Here is an 18,934-nt window from a genome sequence, read left to right as displayed (position 1 = left end):
ATTTACCGTTAATTTATATATATATCTATTAATAATTCCTGCGGAAATGACGTCTCACCGAACTCTATCACGGCTGGACAGCCTGATACACACTCCGTACCAGTTGGTGGCGGTAATGCGCCAATGCATCGTTTGCCAACCGCCAAGAAACCTCAAAATAGAAGAAGAAGAAGACGTCTCACCTCTTCTGTCCCTCCTAAGCTTCCGTAGTCCTGTCTCTGTGGAACAATGCAGTCGCACTATTTAGTTGTATTTTCCTGTTTACGCTACACACTTGAATAACTGCTAATACGATCACGTTCAGTGTCATTTTGACCGTTAGAATATAACTTTTGAGGCTGTTTCATTTAGACTTTGAGGCGCCATTTGCTTTTACATCAGGCCGCCCTGTCATATAAAAAAAGACATAGCGATAAAAAGCTAGATAGACCAACAATTTGTGCAATTTGATACAAGTCAAAACATTTGATGCAAGTCAAAAACAACATTATTTTGTACATAATATGAAATTCAATTATAATTAAAAATGAAGTTGCACTGCTGTACTGTTTGTAATTGAAAAAGGGTTCAAAAGTTATATTACCTAATAATCTTTGATGTGTAATAAAAACATGTCCTTCATATTTGACTTGAGCTAATTAGGTGTATAATACAACCTTTCAATATAGTAATATATCTACAATATAGTCTAGCAACATTGGCTGCCTTTGTTTGATGATTGTGATTCATCATTATTAATTAACCCAGAATATGATTATGTTTTCTCTTGAATACTGGAATTAATTTATTAGGCTCAATGTTTCAAGTTTAATTTAAATGATATAACTCATCAAACCAGACACTCGTGACTGAATGAAATTATGATAAATTATGTAAAAAGTGTTTCGTCTCTCCAGCTCTCTCTGACTTTAATTATATCCATAATGAAAGTTATTGAGAGAAATATCAGATAATGAAAAGACAAGCTTGATCAGCTGATCCAGCTGTGATCAGCTGATCCTCCGTCATCAGAAACAGACGTTGCTTCACGTGACACACAGGAAAGGACGTCTCGTGTATCTAAAAAAATATTTCCTCGTTTCCTCTTTCCTCGCATGGTTTCTTTGCAAGTGAGGGAAACGGGGACGCAATTAAAAGACTTGGGATGTACCCCCAGTTGTGTGATTTCTTCTCCGCCACTGTTTCCTGTTGCTGGTGCAAAAATGCATTCTGGGATATTTGGCTGTCCCAAGTACACACAAGTCATCAGTCAAAATGGGCGGAACAAGTGACATCCGGGCATTTGGACCGTGCTTGGCTCGTTCCGGACTTTTGACCTGGAACAGTACTTTGGGCTGAGACTGATGACGTTTCACAAGTCCACGAGAACACAAGTACAGACAAGAAGAAGCATATTAACAAAAGGCCCATTAATGTGAAAGAGATGTTTATTTCCTGGTTATTCGACGTGGGTCCTGAAAGGCCACTCCTACGACACATCTGCCTCACGCACGCGAATAACACCAGTTAATTCAACACCAGTTAATCTCGCACACACACACACACACACACACCGGTGTTTCTCCGGTGTTTCCTGTGATGGTGAAGAGGAGAAGAACCGGCTGTTGCGCTCCACACGACAGGTACGTGAAGCGACTGAAGCTCTGCAGTCACACGGAACTTCTCCCGGTTTGTCTCTTGTTTTCGTTTCGCCTGTCAGAGTGATAGCTGTCCGGCTAACCTGCTAGCATTAGCTAGTCTACGGTGTAACCGCTGATTGGACTCGCTGACAACATTAGCTTTAGCATTAGCTTTAGCATTAGCTAGTCTACGTGTAACCGCTGATTGGACTCGCTGACAACATTAGCATTAGCTTTAGCATTAGCTAGTCTACGTGTAACCGCTGATTTTGGACTCGCTGAGTATAATTAGTGTACTTTAAGTACACGTTTGAGGTACTTTTACTAAACTAGCCAACAATATATAACGTTAGGTGTTAAAAGCATCTCGAGCGGTATAATGCAGCACACACACATACATGCAGCAGTGCTATTAATCCAGAAACCTCATGATAGTAAAACACTGACAGAGAACATTTTACTGCACAATTTGTGCTTAAACTTGAGGTACTTTTAAGTATATATTTGATGCAGTGCTTTTACTCAGTGTAGTGGAGTATTTGTTTGTTTGTTCACAGTGTGGTATTAGTACTTTTACTTTAAATAAAGGATCTGAATACTTATTCCACCTCTGGAAGGCAGTAATTTGACATTTCAAGCAAACTTTACTAAACCCATTTGAAGTGTAATATTTAACCTTTACTATTTTATAGTAGGATTAGGGGGAAGTAACATTGATATTTATGAGGTAAAACCACTTAACTTAATGTTAAACAGACTTTTATTCAACCCTAAGCTTTGCTTATCTCAGTTAACCTTTACAATAATGATTCATGAGTTTGATTCATGAATACCTTCTGGATTTATTCAATGTATTTCAGTTAGTTAATCGAGGCAAACATTCAGCAATTTAAGGAACCATTTATTCTATAATAAATAGAGAGAAACTCAATTTTACAACACCATTTTTACACATAAAGCTATTAAGATATAATAGTTGTGAGATTTACCACTCAGCCTGTGAAATCAGTTGTATGAATATCTTGTATGAAGTCAGGATATCTCATCCTCTCCTGCCTCGACTCTATCTGTTCTTTTAATGTCTGTTAAACTTCATGGATGTGCAACACTCAATTGCTTGAGCACCGCTTTCAGCCCTGAGTGTTTGTATCATGACGTGATTTAGGCTTTACGGTTCTGTTGATGAGCTATATTACCAAGCGGAAATAGCAAAACTGGAAGACTTTGCTCTTAATTGGTGTTTGTGTTGTTATTGCTAGTTTCTACAGGAGCACAGACCAGCAACTAACTAATGAAACTATTACTACAAACTATGTCGTACAAAATGTGAATAGTGAGGAAACACAAAAAGTCCATTCGGGATGTGAAGAATAGAAAAATCTTAACTTAACTGTAGAAACCTAGAGCCAAACGTCTACTCAGAAATATGACTCCGGTTGACTGACCGCAGCAGGATTGTCTCTGTTGGGTTTTATGTAATCTACCCATCGTTCGCTGATTTATTGTGTTTCCGCTTTGTTGAAGTCATTCTCTCCTGCTCAAACAAAATGACCAAGAGGAGGACGTCTTGGCCTGAAACGCTGCTTGTTAATTCTGGAACATCTCTGCTCAGCACTAATCTTTTTCTACAAACAGCCCAGTAAACACCCACTAAACACTGCTTTTTCTCTCTGTCTACCAGCATACAGATCCACATTTAAATTACTATTTCACAGCAGATAATAGGGCCTTTTAATCTGTGAGGGTCCTACTCTTATTTTGCATAAAGCAGCATGACTCTCCCAGAAACAAATCGGACTATCGTTTCTGTTTTTACCTCACAGGCGTCACGGTAGGTAGTCTGACGTTTAACACTCTGAAATGTTTATTCTGTCGTTGAAAATGTGACGATGGGACAGTTTTTCATGCGTCGGACAGAATGAGCTGAAAACGATCAGAGTGGTAACGGTGAGGCTGCAGACCTTTCCTCTAAGCCTGTCGTCAGTGTGATGGGATTAACAGCAGAGGGTCTTACACCTCCTCAGTCTGAGAACAACACCTCCTCAGTCTGAGAACAACACCTCCTCTGCTTCACATCCTGCGCCGCTCAGTCATCTGAGTCTTTCTCTGTGTCATCACCGATGAGATGAATGTAGCGCCGAACAATCGAGAAGAGTCACAAATGGTGGCGAGCATGTTACCTGAGTTTTAGGGTTGAGTGTCATTTACTATGACTATAGTCATATATGCAGTGGAAATCAAAACTCAGTTTGGCTGTCAGCGCTCTCATCAGCAGCTGTTTTCTGATAAACCCTCTGAGCTCTACCTGCTCAGTGGCAAACAGACACATTTAGGGACCAGCTGGTGAAAACAGAGAGAATATTGGACTCAGTATAATACTAATCCTTTCTGTCTCTGAGCTTCAATTTACGGTTTTAGACCATTAGAATGTTGTATTATTGGAGAACGCACGTTGTAATTTTCCTTTCCTTTTTAGTCTTTTTCCGTGTCTAACGCCAGCTGTTATTTTTTTTTTTTTGTGTCGGTCCGTCTCCAGCTAGCCTCCTGGGAGGCGAGTCCCGATGCCATGGCCTCCAGCCACGGCTCCTCCCCAGTGCCTCGCCGAGGCCGAGACGGGATCTACCACAAGGAGCGGGACGCCCCGCCCGCCCGATGCCGGTCCGTCCGCTCGCTGCCCGACGTCTGCCCCAAGGAGCCCACCGGTGGGAACGGCTGCAGTCGCTCATGTTTTAGCATCTGTGGACATCATTTAATTAGTTCATTTAATCAGCTAATAGAAGGGAAGAAGGGGGGATTTGTTTTGTACAAAGATATTTAGTTTACATCTCAATAAAACGAGCAAATGTTTAAATTTGAGAAGATAAAACCAAGACATGTTTTTATTTTATTGATGATAATTGTTGGAGATTAATCATTTTCTGGTACAAACATTACGTGTTGTAACATTTAGTAATCTCTGTTTTTCTGCAGGTGAGAGGCGGGGCCTGTGTGACGGCCCGTCCGTGGTGGCGGAGCACGACAGGTGGACGGTGTTCAGCTCCAAGGTGAACCTCCCCGCCGCGCTCAACGACCCGCGGCTCACCAAGCGGGAGTCCGACTTTTTCACCAAAACATGGGGGCTGGACTTCTCGGAGACCGAGGTGATGCCCTCCTTCTACCTCCCCAACATCACCAGGGAACACTTCGGACCTTACCTGCGGGAGATGGCTCAGGTAACGCTCTGAATTATTCAGAGGAGGGATTCACTCCTCGCTGCTCAGACCTCAGCAGACTCGCTGATCGAAGCTTTCTGCTGGTGAAGGAGGGCGGAGCTTTGGAGCTGATCATGTGACTCGTTTGAAAACGCACGGCTCCATAAATTAGTAGAATACCTGCTTTTAATTGTGGATAGTTATTATTAAACTGATTTCTGTCTAATATAAATAACGTACTGAAATGAAACATTCTGCCCAGTATGAAAAGGTATGAAAGACAAACTATGTAGAAAAGCCGGTCTGGCAGCATCAGTGTGTGAGGTAACGTCGCACACGGTGTGACCCGGGCGTTACCGTACCGTACCATGCTGTGCCGTACGTTGTGGGCGTGTCATGAATCCTGTTAGAGCAGTTTCAGCTCCTTCCGTTCTTTTTTATTTATTTTTTTTTTGTTTCGTTTTGGTCTCGATACAGCGACCTTTTGACATTAGAGAGATTTAGATTTAGAGAGAACATGTTTTTGAAATTCAAAATACAACATCTGGGTAGAAACACACTCACCAGTTTCAGTGTCCTCTGTGCTGTGTAACCTCAGACATTAAAGGTTTTGAGGGTTTTTTTTGTGACTTGAAAGCTATGAATCTGTGGTTTTACTAGTTTCTTACTAAATCACATCAGTAAAAAAGTTTAATATATACGTAGGTCTACGTAATAACTTCTACAATCACACTCCAAACAAACACGCTGTGAGAACGTATTGTAATGTGAGCTACAGGTGTGATTTAGACTTCTGTCTATTTACGTTTCAGCATTAAACGTGAGTTATCATCACTTGTTATCGGTTCCTGTTTGCAGCGTTCATGACCGTCTCTTTGGTTTACTTTGATGAAGAAGAAAACATTAAATCGTGATCATCTTCAAGCAACTTCTGGAGTTATTAGAAAGGTGTCTTTTTTTTCAGATTTGTTCCTCTAAAAGCTTGAGTTTCACTTCACTTCGAGGCTTTCCGCTTCTGTTACCTGAACCCACTCCTTTCAGTTCCTGTCAGAGCCGTCTAGGTTTTAACGTCGGCCGTCCGTTTGTCATCGTTTCCTCATTCGGGTTTCAGAATAACGTCTGACAATAAATAAGAGGAGAACAGCTGTCAAACATTCCTCTGGTGCTTCCTTATTCCTGCAGTGTGCTGCTGCTGTTATTGTTCTCATCATAAGAACAGGAACCTTGTCCTGTGGAAGCTCTTGTGTTCTTGTGATTTTTAAAACACCACCCTCAGGCCAAACTTGACATTTCACACGAGGACTTGTCGTAGCTGTAGATGTCATTTCATTTTATTTATTTTTTTTGTCTTTCTGTGTTTTTACTTTTTAGAGGGAAAGAATCCACGAACGCTGCAAGACGATCTGTCCCAACAAAGACGACGTGGACGCCGTTTCCAGTGTCGCCACCAACAACGGTATGAATTATTAACCAGCTGCTGCAGCAGAAAATGGATCTATGTTAATTGTAACAAACGCATACTTGATAATAGCAGGAAGTCCCTCACAGGCTTCAAAGACGGCGCGTCCTCTTCATGTTTTCGGCTATTTTTTCATCCACAATCAAAATGTTGTGTTCCGCAGAAACAAAAGTGCGATCAGTTGTTCCTTTTGTATCAAAACAACTGTGTCGTTCAGAATGTCAAATAAGCTAAAACACGACGGACTGATTGAAGCGCGAATGACTGATCCAGAACGTTTCTTGTTTTTTTTTTTTTTTAGACAAATCCAGAGCCGAGCTGGAACAAGTCCCGAAGGTACCGCCTCTCCTCAGACCCTCTCTTCTCATTCACTTCTTCTCTGCTGTGCACTCAGACAGATGAAATATGATAACGTTCCTCCTGGACTTTCTCATCCTTCAGTCAAAGCCTGGAGGATTAATCGGCGTGAAGAAATTATCGGCGGATTTAAGCTTTTCAGAGATATATTGATTTAAAGTCATTACTTGACCCACTAAGGAGCCGTCAGTCAAAGGTCTTGATGAACTGAAACCGGGGATGTTCAACGTCAGCAAAACTATATATGAAAACGTCTGTTAATGAACAACTCGTGCAGTTTAATCCGAGTCTCGTTTATCCAGTCGAATGCAGAATTTACGGTAACACGCGGTGAGGAATTGATGTACAAATGGTCATTTTGTGGGTGACGTATTCCTTTTTAAACTCAAATATCTGTAGCAGCATCAAGAATTGTGTCTTTGCAGGTGAAGTTATCATTTACAAATTAAGGAGACTGTCCAGAAGCTGGTTCGTTAAAAACATATTTGGCATTATTAAGTCTAATGTATGGACTTGGTCCTCAGCGTGTTTCAGTTTTATGACTACGCTGTCTCCACTGTTGACTTAAAAAATTGCTTTACTAACTAAAATATAACAAATAAACACACGGATATGAATGGGCTGTATTTATTAAAATGATGTTGTCTGACAACAGATCGGCCTTTCGTCACCGACACGCGACCCAGACATTTGAGTCATTATTGGGCCGACGTCGGTACCGCTTCGCCCCACGAGTCTGGGTGTCTCACAATGTGTTCTGAATGTGCAGATCTTCATGAAGCCTGAGTTTGCCCTGGAGGACCCCGCCACCTTCAACAGCGTGCTGCCCTGGTCGCACTTCAACAGCGCCGGAGGGAAGAGCAGCAGAGACGTGGCGTCCTCCAAGCTGCTGCAGGAGAAGGTGAGCTCCGCAGACAAACGCGCTCACCCTCTCGCCGCTTCCTCACACGTGTAACTTCCAACTCGAGCTCCGTGCCTCTTCCTCTCCAGCTGAGTCACTACCTGGACGTGGTGGAGGTGAGCATCGCCCGGCAGATCTCGCTGCGCTCCGAGGCCTTTTTCCACGCCATGTCCTCGCAGCACGAGCTGCAGGACCGGCTGCAGGAGACGCAGCGGGCCGTGGCCGTCCTGCGGGGCCGCACCGCCGCCATCGACCGGATCATGTGCCAGGGGCCCCTGCGGGCCCTCCGCACCGCCCTGACCCGCAACAACTGCGTGAAGCTGCACAACAAGCTGAAGCTGATGGCGGCGGTGCATCAGACGCAGCCCACCGTGCAGCTGCTGCTCTCCACCTCCGAGTTCGTCGGAGCGCTGGAGCTCATCTCCACCACCAAGGAGGTGCTGCAGCAGGAGCTGCAGGGAATCCACAGCTTCAGGTGAAGAGAGGGGGGGGGGGGGGGGGGGGGGGGGGGACAAAGGGAATTCTCATCTCGCTTTATTTTCACAGATTTGACTGTTAGACTGTTTGTGTAATCTGTTTATTCTTCACTGACTGCCAAACGTGAATTGGAGGTGCGTTCTTCAGAGAGGCTTCCTCTCGAGCTGAAACATGTTTCACTTTGTGGGAGAAGTTAGAGGAATAGTGAACAGTGTGAGCTGCCTCACCGTTCATCTTCAGAACTGTCTTCCTGTGGTTTTATTCACTTTCTAGTGACGTATGTTCTGTTTTGTTTTTTTAGCATTTTAGAGAAGATGAAAACAACATAAGGCTCAATCTTCACAGCAGAAGACAAATAGTTTTAATGTGAAAGCAGTGCAGTGACGAGTCAATTTATCCGTTTGTTCAAAACAATTTAAACTCAGTTTTTTTTAATGATCTCTAGAGTTAGTTTTTCTTTTATTTTGAGAAGCTCTAGTTCCAGTCTTTTTAAGCTGCAGTCATCAAATCATTTCATGTGACCTTTAACGCCTCAGACAGGAAGTCAGGAACCACACAAACTGCTGCTGCGATGCTACTGACTGTCTGTCTGACCGTCTGTCTGTCTCTCTCTCTCTCTCTCTCTCTCTCTCTCTCTCTCTCTCTCTCTGTTTGTCTGTCTCTCTCTCTGTTTGTCTGTCTCTCTGTCTGTCTGTCTCTGTGTCTCTCTCTCTCTCTCTTTCTGTCTCTCTCTCTCTCTCGCTCTGTCTCTCGCTCTGTCTCTCTGTCTGTCTGTCTGTCTGTCTGTCTGTCTCTCTGTGTCTCTCTCTCTCTCTCTCTGTCTGTCTGTTTCTCTGACCGTCTCTCCGTCTGTCTGTCCCCTCAGACATCTGGGCTCCCAGCTGTGTGAGCTGGAGAAGCTGATTGATAAGATGATGGTGGAGGATTTCAGCATGTACGCCCGCAGCGACCTGAACCGCGTCCTGAAGGACGAGCCGCTGGTCCTCGAGAAGGTCTGAACAAACTCCTCCAGAGCATTCATTCATTCATTCATTCATTCACTTTATATGTGAAACCTCTTCACACAGTGTTCAGCCCCAGATGGGAATAATAAGTATGGAGCTTGTCCTTTAATGTAATAATACATTTAAAGATAAAACGGGTAAAATACATATTAAAGTGAGGATGGTGGGAGAGTCCGGTTTACATCAGAAACAGCTCTGATGCAAACGTGCTGACGAGGTCGCTCTGTGCTGACCTTCAGCAGAGGAACGTGAAAACATCAAGTGTGTGTATAGTGGAGGTCCCACACTTCTACCGTGGAGAAGGTTAAATGAGCAGGAAGGACTTTTCTTCTCAAAATGAGTTTTACTCACAGAGACGCTTCACAGTGAACTGTTGCGTATTTAACGGATGATGTGCTCATCACAGGTCCACAACCCAAACGCTGCCTCACAGAAGGTGACACACACACACACACACACACACACACACACACACACACACACACACACACACACACACACACCCCCTCATTAAAATCACATGGAAATCACGCCCCGCTGCTGAAATCCGGCTCCGTTGTCTCGATGTGGATCAGTGATCAATCACGTGGTGTCGGGGAACAATCACTTGAGTTGTTTGTTTTGACGTGCTTGGCGTGCCAGACGGGTGGAGTTAACTGCTTCAGATGATTTGAATGGTAATTTAGGATGAATGAAATGACTCAGATTATTAAAAACTACAGATTTGCTTCTTGTGCTGATGCATTTATGTATTTCTTTGATCTGCGGTTAGAAATCCTAATTTATATCAATTTGAATCGCATTTCTTGCCGAATGAAACGCTGCCGCCGCCTACTTTGATGTAGAATCTGCACTTTTACTGTGGAGGACTCACTGTGTGTGTGTCTGTCTGTCTGTCTGTCTGTCTGTCTGTCTCAGGAGCGTCTGGAGTCTCTGGTGTTCGGTCTGCTGCGGCAGAGGAAGCTGGACTTTCTGGATATTTACAGCGATGAGATGATCATGGCTGCTAAGGCCATCGTTTCCCAGGTAACCCCCCCCCCCCCCCCCACTACAGATCAATCATTCGGTTATTATGGGATTGTTAATCTGACGTGTTTGTGTTTTTCAGTGTGTGGCAGAAAACGTTTTGAACATAGAAGATATAGACACTGAAGTCGTCACTAAGTGAGTAGAGCTGTGAAGGTGATGAAGTTGATTCATAATAGTTGTATTAAATGTGACGTATGACATCATTGTGAGCTTTGTTACAAACCTAAGTACATTTATTCATGTGCGTACTTAAGTACAAGTACTTGGGTGTTTCCATTTTATGCTACTTTATACTTCTACTTCTCTTTTTTTACTGCAGTACATTTATCGGCTTTAATTACTTTACAGATTCAGATTAATAATACAAAATATATGAATCATCTAATACATGATGACTACCCAGCAGTATTTAAAGTATAAGCTCCTCCTTTACCAGCTGCAATGCATCTATAGTCATGAAGTTAGATACATCATTAAATGACTTTTACTCGTCACAGAGTATTTCTAAAGTGTGGTTTTACTACTTTTACTTAAGTAACAGATCAGAGTACTTTGTCTAATTGATGTACTACGTCCCCTTGTCTCTCTGTTTGTCTCTGTGTCTCTTAGTGAGTTATTGTTATCACAGGAAATGTGTGACGGTTCACTTATGAGTCATTTTAAAACTTTGAAAGGAAGCATGTCTGCTAACGCTTATCGATAATAATCAGGTAATCCTCCCACATTGTGTGTGTGTGTGTGTGTGTGTGTGTGTGTGTGTGTGTGTGTGTGTGAAGGCTATTTGACCAGATGCGTCTGATGACGTTCCCTCAGTGGTTTGAGCTGCTGAAAACCATCTTTGAGAGTTTCCTTCTCTTCCTGCAGAGGATCAAGGTGGGTCGAAACGCTGATTCATGACTTTTTGAAGCCACTTTGTGTAACAGAACTCAGAATTCTTCTGGAGCGTTTTAACCGTCTCTACGCTGATGACGTACCGGCGCTCCTACAGAGACGATAAAACGTGACCGAATGCATCTTTCGTCTGTCAGGCCACTCTGAGCGTGATCAAGAACGTGGTTCTGGAGGTTCTGGCCTCGAACCAGAGGAACCGGCTCCTGGTACAGGAGGCCGGGTCGGGGGCTTCGGTTCAGGAGGCGCCCCGCGGCCCGTCGCTCCAGCAGGGGGAAGCCGAGCTGGCCTACCTCACCCACGAGGGCCTGTTCATCAGCGACGCTCTGAACGAGGCCCAGCAGCAGCAGCAGGCGGTTCAGGATCAGGGCTCTGCCGCGGGCTCCAGGATCCAGCAGAGTCGGGCGGAGGCAGCCGGCAGCGACTCGGCAGAGACCTCCGTCAGCAGGGAGCAGAGCTTCATGTACGTCACCGGAGATTCCTCTTCTTCTTCTTCTTCTTCTTCTTACGAAGATCCAGTTTGGTTTAGAGTCACTGTGATAAATAGAGACGATAAATGATGCTGGAATAAAATCAGACCAAATACAAACGGTATAGAACTGAACTACAGCTAAACTGTGTTGTAAGTATGTGATTCTTTACATTAAAAACAAGGACGTTCACGGTTAACGGGTGTCTGTGAATGTGTGTGTTTTGTCTCCAGGTCCGGTGAGAACATGATGCCCACTGATCTGGAGCTGAACCGCGTGATCAACAACCTCCAGGAGCTGCTGCACACCGCCTCCGACGTCAGCCACGACCGCTGCGTCAAAGTCCTCACAGCCAGAGCCAAGGTGCAGAGCAACGACGACGTCGCCGTCAAAACTAAACCCATCACAACCTGAATGTGTGAGATGATGATCAGTAAGTGTGTGTGTGTGTGTTGGAGGTTTGATGGCCTCTCCGTCTCCCAACAGGACGGCTCTCTGGAGCGTCTGAGCTCGGCCGAGTTCGTGTGCCTCTCCCAGGCCGTGGAGGGCTTCGTCAGGGACACGGAGGAGCTGTGCAGCAGGCGCAGCGTCTCCCTGAGGGGGGCGCTGCAGAGCCAGGCCAACCGCTTCGTCCACCGCTTCCACGACGAGCGCAAGACCAAACTCAGGTTACAGCACAAATGTAGTGATATGCTGAATATGTATGTGAAAGGTTGAGGAGCAGCAGTTAACACCTTGTCTGTCCTGGTTTCATAATGTTCAGTTTGACTTCTTGTTGTTGTTTGTTGTTGACTTTGCCGTTTGTTGTTGTGTTCAGCCTCCTCCTGGATAACGAGCGCTGGAAGCAGGCCGAGGTTCCCGCTGAGTTTCAGGATCTGGTGAACTCCATCGCCGATGGAAGAATAACACTACCGGAGCGCAAAATCCCAGGTACCCTGAACGCCCCCAAACCTTTAGGGATATCAGCTCCCTCCTCCTCCCTGCTTTTCCTTTTTTAAGAGGTTTCAACGACGGCAGAAAACAGAAAAGAAAAGTTACTGGAAAAGACTGACAATCACTTTATTATGAAGCATAGTCACACTCATTCACATACGTGCTACACCAACAAGGAGCTGCTTCAAACTTCACAAGGAGATGCAGATTCAGGCAGCAGAGCTTCAGAGTTTTGTCGTTAGTTTTATGTTTTCACACACAAGTTTGAGTCAAATCTGAAATGAATGTTTGCACTTGTGCTACGTTTTTGTTTTCAGCTAAATGTCCTGAATATACAGGAAAAGAATTGCTTTAAATCTCGACTTACATTCACACCACGAAGGAGCAAAAGATGGATTTAAACAAATAACTAAAAGCATGTTCGGTGCAACAATAAGGAAGCTGCTGATCAACAATCAGACCGAGGAGATGTTTGGACTGACGTGTTTCCAGAGCGCTCCATAAATACTTTATAACATGGCCGTATCAATAACCTGTCCCAGGAACCATTGGTGATTTAGCTCCATTAACACGTGTGAGGATTTGAAGACGTCAGCTGTGACATGTTGTCGTTCTGTGTGCAGGTCCAGAGGACAGGAAGCCCGCCGAGTTTCTGCTCGTCAACGGGCAGAAGTACGCCGTCGTCGGGTACGTGACGCAGCTAAAACCAATCAGAAACGGTTGATGTTCGAGACTATTATGCTGATGTAGTGAAATGAGCTAAAATCCGGAAAAAAAATGTCCACCCGTCGTCTTTGTGTCTCTTCAGGACGGTCCTGCTGCTGATCCGGATCTTTCTGGAATACTGTCAGTGTGTCAACGACATCCCATCCATCGCCACCGACATGCTGACGCGTCTGTCGGACCTCCTCAAGGTCAGAACCGCCTCCAACGCTCAGACCACGTCCCTGTCTGAACCCTATCGGTCCCCGCAGGACGTCCCGCTCACTGTTTTTATCTGAGGCTTTCAGACGCCCGTACTTCTACTACTACTATTACTACTATTACTACTATTATTACTTCTACTACTACTAATACATTTTATTTGTGAAGCGCTTGTCTTGGCCCAAAGTGCCAAATATTTATGATATATATATATATATATATATATATATATATATTTATATTTAACATATCATACATCTCATTATTCTGAAAAGAAGATATTTGAAGCTAATGATCGGCTGATAAATGTTAGTTTTATAAAAATCAATTTTAAAAACATCTTTCTCTCCGACCTTTTCAAATATTACTGTTGTGATTTAACAGCGTTAGTTACTTTGCAGTATCAGATTATTTATACATAATGATAATTTATGATGTATTAATATAGATTAATTTTCACTTTTTAAAGTAAAAGTGGAACGTTAATGGAACACCGTTACCTCGGCATTGTGTTTTAAAAGCTCTTCTTCTTCTTCTTCTTCTTCTTCTTCTTCTTCTTCTTCTTCTTCTTCTTCTTCTTCTTCTTCTTCTTCTTCTTCTTCTTGTGTTTTCTGCAGCACTTCAACTCCCGGAGTTGCCAGCTGGTTCTGGGAGCCGGAGCTCTGGACGTCGTCGGTCTGAAGACCATCACCACCAAAAACCTGGGTAGGACCGTCTGCACACACCGGCCCCGAGCTTCAGTCTCCCTGACGACGATGACGACGATGAAGGCGCTAAAGGTTTTGTGTTGTGTTTGCAGCGTTGGCGTCCCGCTGCCTGCAGCTGGTGGTTCACTACATTCCCGTCATCAGAGCTCATTTTGAGACCAAACTGCAGCCCAAACAGTTCAGCGTCCTCCGACACTTTGACCACATCACCAAGGTAACGCACGGAAACAGATGCTCAGGTTTACACACACAAGTATACACACGTTTACATTTACACACGTTTACATTTACACACTTATACATTCACACACTTGTACATTTACACACGTTTACATTTACACACTTATACATTTACACACGTTTACATTTACACACGTTTACATTTACACACGTTTACATTTACACACTTATACATTTACACACGTATACATTTACACACGTATACATTTACACACATACACACGTATACATTTACACACGTATACATTTACACACGTATACATTTACACACGTATACATTTACACACACACACGTTTACATTTACACACGTATACATTTACACACATACACACGTATACATTTACACACGTATACATTTACACACGTATACATTTACACACGTTTACATTTACACACGTATACATTTACACACGTTTACATTTACACACGTATACATTTACACACGTTTACATTTACACACGTATACATTTACACACATACACATGTATACATTTACACACGTTTACATTTACACACGTTTACATTTACACACGTATACATTTACACACATACACATGTATACATTTACACACGTTTACATTTACACACGTATACATTTACACACGTATACATTTACACACATACACACGTATACATTTACACACGTATACATTTACACACATACACACGTTTACATTTACACACGTTTACATTTACACACGTATACATTTACACACGTTTACATTTACACACGTATACATTTACACACGTTTACATTTACACACATACACACGTATACATTTACACACGTATACATTTACACACGTATACATTTACACACATACACACGTATACATTTACACACGTATACATTTACACACGTATACATTTACACACATACACACGTTTACATTTACACACGTTTACATTTACACACGTATACATTTACACACGTTTACATTTACACACGTATACATTTACACACGTTTACATTTACACACATACACACGTATACATTTACACACGTATACATTTACACACGTATACATTTACACACATACACACGTATACATTTACACACGTATACATTTACACACGTATACATTTACACACATACACACGTTTACATTTACACACGTATACATTTACACACATACACACGTTTACATTTACACACGTATACATTTACACACGTTTACATTTACACACGTATACATTTACACACATACACATGTATACATTTACACACGTTTACATTTACACATGTATACATTTACACACGTTTACATTTACACACGTATACATTTACACACATACACACGTATACATTTACACACGTTTACATTTACACACGTATACATTTACACACGTTTACATTTACACACGTATACATTTACACACGTATACATTTACACACGTATACATTTATACACATACACACACGTATACACACACAAGTATACACACGTATACATTTACACACATACACACGAGTATACACACGTATACATTTACACACGTATACATTTATACACATTTACATACCTTTACACACGTATACATTTACACACGTATTCACATGAACATTTCTCAAATAGTACAATATTTACCTCTGAGATGAAGTGGAGTAGAAGTATAAAGTTCCATAAATTGTAAAGTACAAGTACCTTTTAATTTTGTACCCAATAATCAAAATGTAGAATTGCTAAAGATTTCCGTTTCCTACTTCGAGGCGTCTCTGAGGCTGTTTGTTGCTTCGCAGGACTACAACGACCACGTAGCGGAGATATCGGCTAAGCTGGTGGCCATCATGGACAGTCTGTTTGAGAAGGTTCTATCAAAGGTGGGAACACGTTCTAAATGCTCCAGCGTGTTGAGTGTAGAGCGGCGTGTTTGATCACTGAGCCAACGGTGGGGGACGTTTGTTACTTCCTTAATTATTTGAGGATAACGAGGATTTATTTCTACTAGGAGGAGAAAGAGCTCAAATGTAATGAGATATTATATATGATATGATGATAAAGAAATATATATCCATATGAAGAAATAAATAATACTGTAGCTCATCCATCCGCTCTCAGCACTCGTCCGTCGAGGAAAACGCTGGCTCACTTTGGGTTGTCGGTTTGATTCCCAGCTGTGTTGCAGATGTTAAGTCATGCTGCTGCTGCTGTTGTTGTGTCCTCAGTATGAAGTGAAGGCTCCGATGCCGTCCGCCTGCTTCAGAAACGTCTGCAAGCAGATGGCGAAGATGCACGAAGCCATTTCCGAGCTTCTACCTGAAGAGCAGACGCAGGTGAGACTCGACGCGACGCGACTCGCTCTTCTGTTGAGACGAGGGAGACGAGGTGCGCTCTCACACAGATGTGCGTCTCTCTGTACAGATGTTGTTTCTGAGGATCAACGCCAGCTTTAAGATGCACCTGAAGAGGCAGCTGGCTCGACTCGGAGTCGTTAACGACGGAGGACCTCAGAACGGGTAAACAGCGCGCACACACACACACACACACACACACACACACACACACACACACACACACACACACACACGTTTTAACTGGCTGCTGCTGTTTGCAGGCTGGTTGTGGTGGACGTCGCGTTCTACACGGAGAACGTTCAGGCGCTGAAGAACCTTGACCGGCTCGACCTGAACATGGCTGAGATCTGGGAACAGAAGAGGTGATGGAGGACGGCGACGGGACGTCCAGGACCGACCGATGAGACCCGGAGCCGCGAGGCCGGCCTCAAGGGGCTGGGGGGGCCCGACGGGGAGCCGGCCGACCGACCCGAAGGGCGAAAGAAGGCCCGGAGGGACCAAAAATACAAAACTGTGAGGAGGAAAGCAGCTACAAGCTAAGGGGGGGGGCTTCCTGAACAGCTCCACACAGAGCCTCCTCTAACACACTGCTGCCACCTCCTCTCACTGTGTGCAATCCAACAGAAATACTCAAATATTAGACCGTTTTAGTGGGAGTTAAGGGTGTAGATAATGTTAAAGAAGTGGCGGGGTAATTTATTGTTCTGCGGCGAACGTTTTCTCCAGATGTTGGGAGCCGAAGGGATTTTTGTCATCGACGCACACTGAACCGCTGGCTCCGTAGACTCACAGCCGAGGATTCTGGGTTCAGGTGATGCGGTTCGCTCCGGAGATAATTTTGTATTTTTTTTTTTTTTTTTTGTTCTCCTTCCTGCATCTGAACGAATCAACGGGGGTTCCCTTCGCGGTGTTTCCAAACCTCATCCATCAGCTGGTTTTGGTTCTTCTTCGCTGTGGTGACTGTGGCTCAATGGATTCTTAAACTTTTATACTCGAGACGAGAACGTTTCCCAGAAATCTCCACGGTCTGAGACCCGCAGGAAACCCAAAATACATGTGTGATTGAAGAGTGAATTTCCTAAAAGAAAACAAACTTACAAACATCCAGACTGTGAACGCATCACAACTCTCAGCTGCATCCTGTCGTTACCAAAGTAAAACACCTTCTAATTTAGGAAATGCACTCTTTGATTACACATGAGTTTCCTTCAAACTGTCCAATTATGCATTAAGCTTCAGCCGGGTGACGCGTTTCTTATTCGTGGAGTTGATCCAAGCATGAACATCGGCTGTTGACTCGAACCGCTGTCCTCCCTCCCGCTGTGGTTTTATTTAATCTGCATGAAGAGCGTGAGCTCTCCGTTTCCTCTGAAACTGAAACCACTCAGAAACGGAACAGAAAATCTGCTCGTTGGTGAGGATTCCTTCCTACAGTCAGATAATCATGTGACCCGGGGTGTCGGGTGTTCGGGCACGCCGTCAGAATACCGGACCACGCCTGCAGCACTCGCCCCGGTTCGGTTTTTCCCTTTCAAACTTTTAGATTTTCTGTTCCCGAGTTGGAGGTTCAGTCCCTCTGAGCTCAAACTAACACGTCTGTCCAGCTGCGGTCGCATCGCCTCAACTCTCTGAAACCTACATCGACACTACAGACCCCCGCTTCAGTCAGCTGCAGGACTTTAATACGGCAGGTTTATTACTCAGAACATATTATTTTTTTTCCCCCAACCTGAAATAATGTGATGCGACAACCTCTGCTGTTTAGGAACAAATCGGCCTAAATCATCTTAATGTATATGTATATATACATATATGTGTATATACATATATATGTGTGTATATATAGAGTCAGAATCAGAGAGTGATGTGACTGCAGCTGTCAGTTTCCTGAGATCGAGAAGCATTAACTCATCGCTGTCTGCTTCAGAAGTGCCTACTTTTGATCGACTGTCAGAGACGACACATCTGAGCTCTCCTCTACAGTGTGCCTACCATACCACTGTGTGAGTGTGAGTGTGTGTGTGTGTGTGTGAGACAGAGAGTGTGTGTGTGTGTGTGTGTGTGTGTGTGTTGGGCTGCATGTATGAGAATCCAAACTGTATTGAATCCTTCAAACCTGATGTGAATAAAAGGGATGATGGAGCACCTTGTTGTCCTTCAGTCTGTCCTTCAGGCTCCTGTGATATCGTATGGATATGGATTTAAAAAAGGTTGTTTTTGTCCATTTAATTTAATAATTGTCCATCAGATCACCACACAGGACCATCCAACACTTTGTAATGGCCACGTTTCTCTTCAATTATTATTCTATCAGACATAAACACTATAAGTCACATGTATTATTTACATTTGGAATAGTTCTGGCCCCAATAGAAGAGGAGCTAAATGATGTAAACGTGTTTATTCAGTCCAGAAAAGTGACTCTTAAAGGAGCAACT

At 43.5% G+C, this 18,934-nt stretch overlaps 1 protein-coding gene across 2 annotated transcripts; it reads left to right on the top strand.

Moving 5' to 3' along the window:
- The first annotated feature begins 1,333 nt into the window (after positions 1-1,333).
- On the top strand, positions 1,334-18,641 carry vps54 (VPS54 subunit of GARP complex). 2 transcript variants are annotated; one of them, XM_068727813.1, is made up of 24 exons: positions 1,334-1,622; positions 4,156-4,321; positions 4,590-4,831; positions 6,182-6,266; positions 6,571-6,605; positions 7,396-7,527; positions 7,617-8,002; positions 8,870-8,996; positions 9,415-9,444; positions 9,927-10,034; positions 10,117-10,172; positions 10,814-10,910; positions 11,066-11,388; positions 11,629-11,758; positions 11,882-12,063; positions 12,213-12,325; positions 12,952-13,015; positions 13,137-13,242; positions 13,870-13,957; positions 14,052-14,173; positions 15,942-16,022; positions 16,368-16,475; positions 16,564-16,658; positions 16,757-18,641. In XM_068727813.1, the coding sequence occupies exons 2-24, from the start codon at positions 4,186-4,188 to the stop codon at positions 16,860-16,862; spliced, it is 2,952 nt and encodes a 983-aa protein (XP_068583914.1). In that variant the 5' UTR covers positions 1,334-1,622; positions 4,156-4,185; the 3' UTR covers positions 16,863-18,641. The 2 variants fall into 2 exon arrangements, with proteins under 2 accessions (XP_068583914.1, XP_068583915.1); XM_068727814.1 differs by lacking the exon at positions 9,415-9,444.
- Positions 18,642-18,934: the final 293 nt, after the last annotated feature.

Source organism: Cebidichthys violaceus, unplaced genomic scaffold, assembly GCF_023349555.1.
Source record: "Cebidichthys violaceus isolate CVI_PGR_0920_01 unplaced genomic scaffold, fCebVio1.0.p SCAF_4, whole genome shotgun sequence".
In the NCBI taxonomy this organism is placed as follows: Eukaryota; Metazoa; Chordata; class Actinopteri; order Perciformes; family Stichaeidae; genus Cebidichthys; species Cebidichthys violaceus.
Note: the sequence above shows the minus strand (reverse complement) of the source record. Positions and strands in the feature narration are given on the sequence as shown.

Bases quoted from the DNA above. Each gene is read 5' to 3' on its own strand.
- vps54 (XM_068727813.1), top strand. From the start codon at position 4,186: ATGGCCTCCAGCCACGGCTCCTCCCCAGTGCCTCGCCGAGGCCGAGAC. The intron at 8,997-9,414 runs GTCTGAACAAAC...TGCTCATCACAG, and splicing joins AGCCGCTGGTCCTCGAGAAG to GTCCACAACCCAAACGCTGC. The intron at 14,174-15,941 runs GTAACGCACGGA...GTTGCTTCGCAG, and splicing joins ACTTTGACCACATCACCAAG to GACTACAACGACCACGTAGC.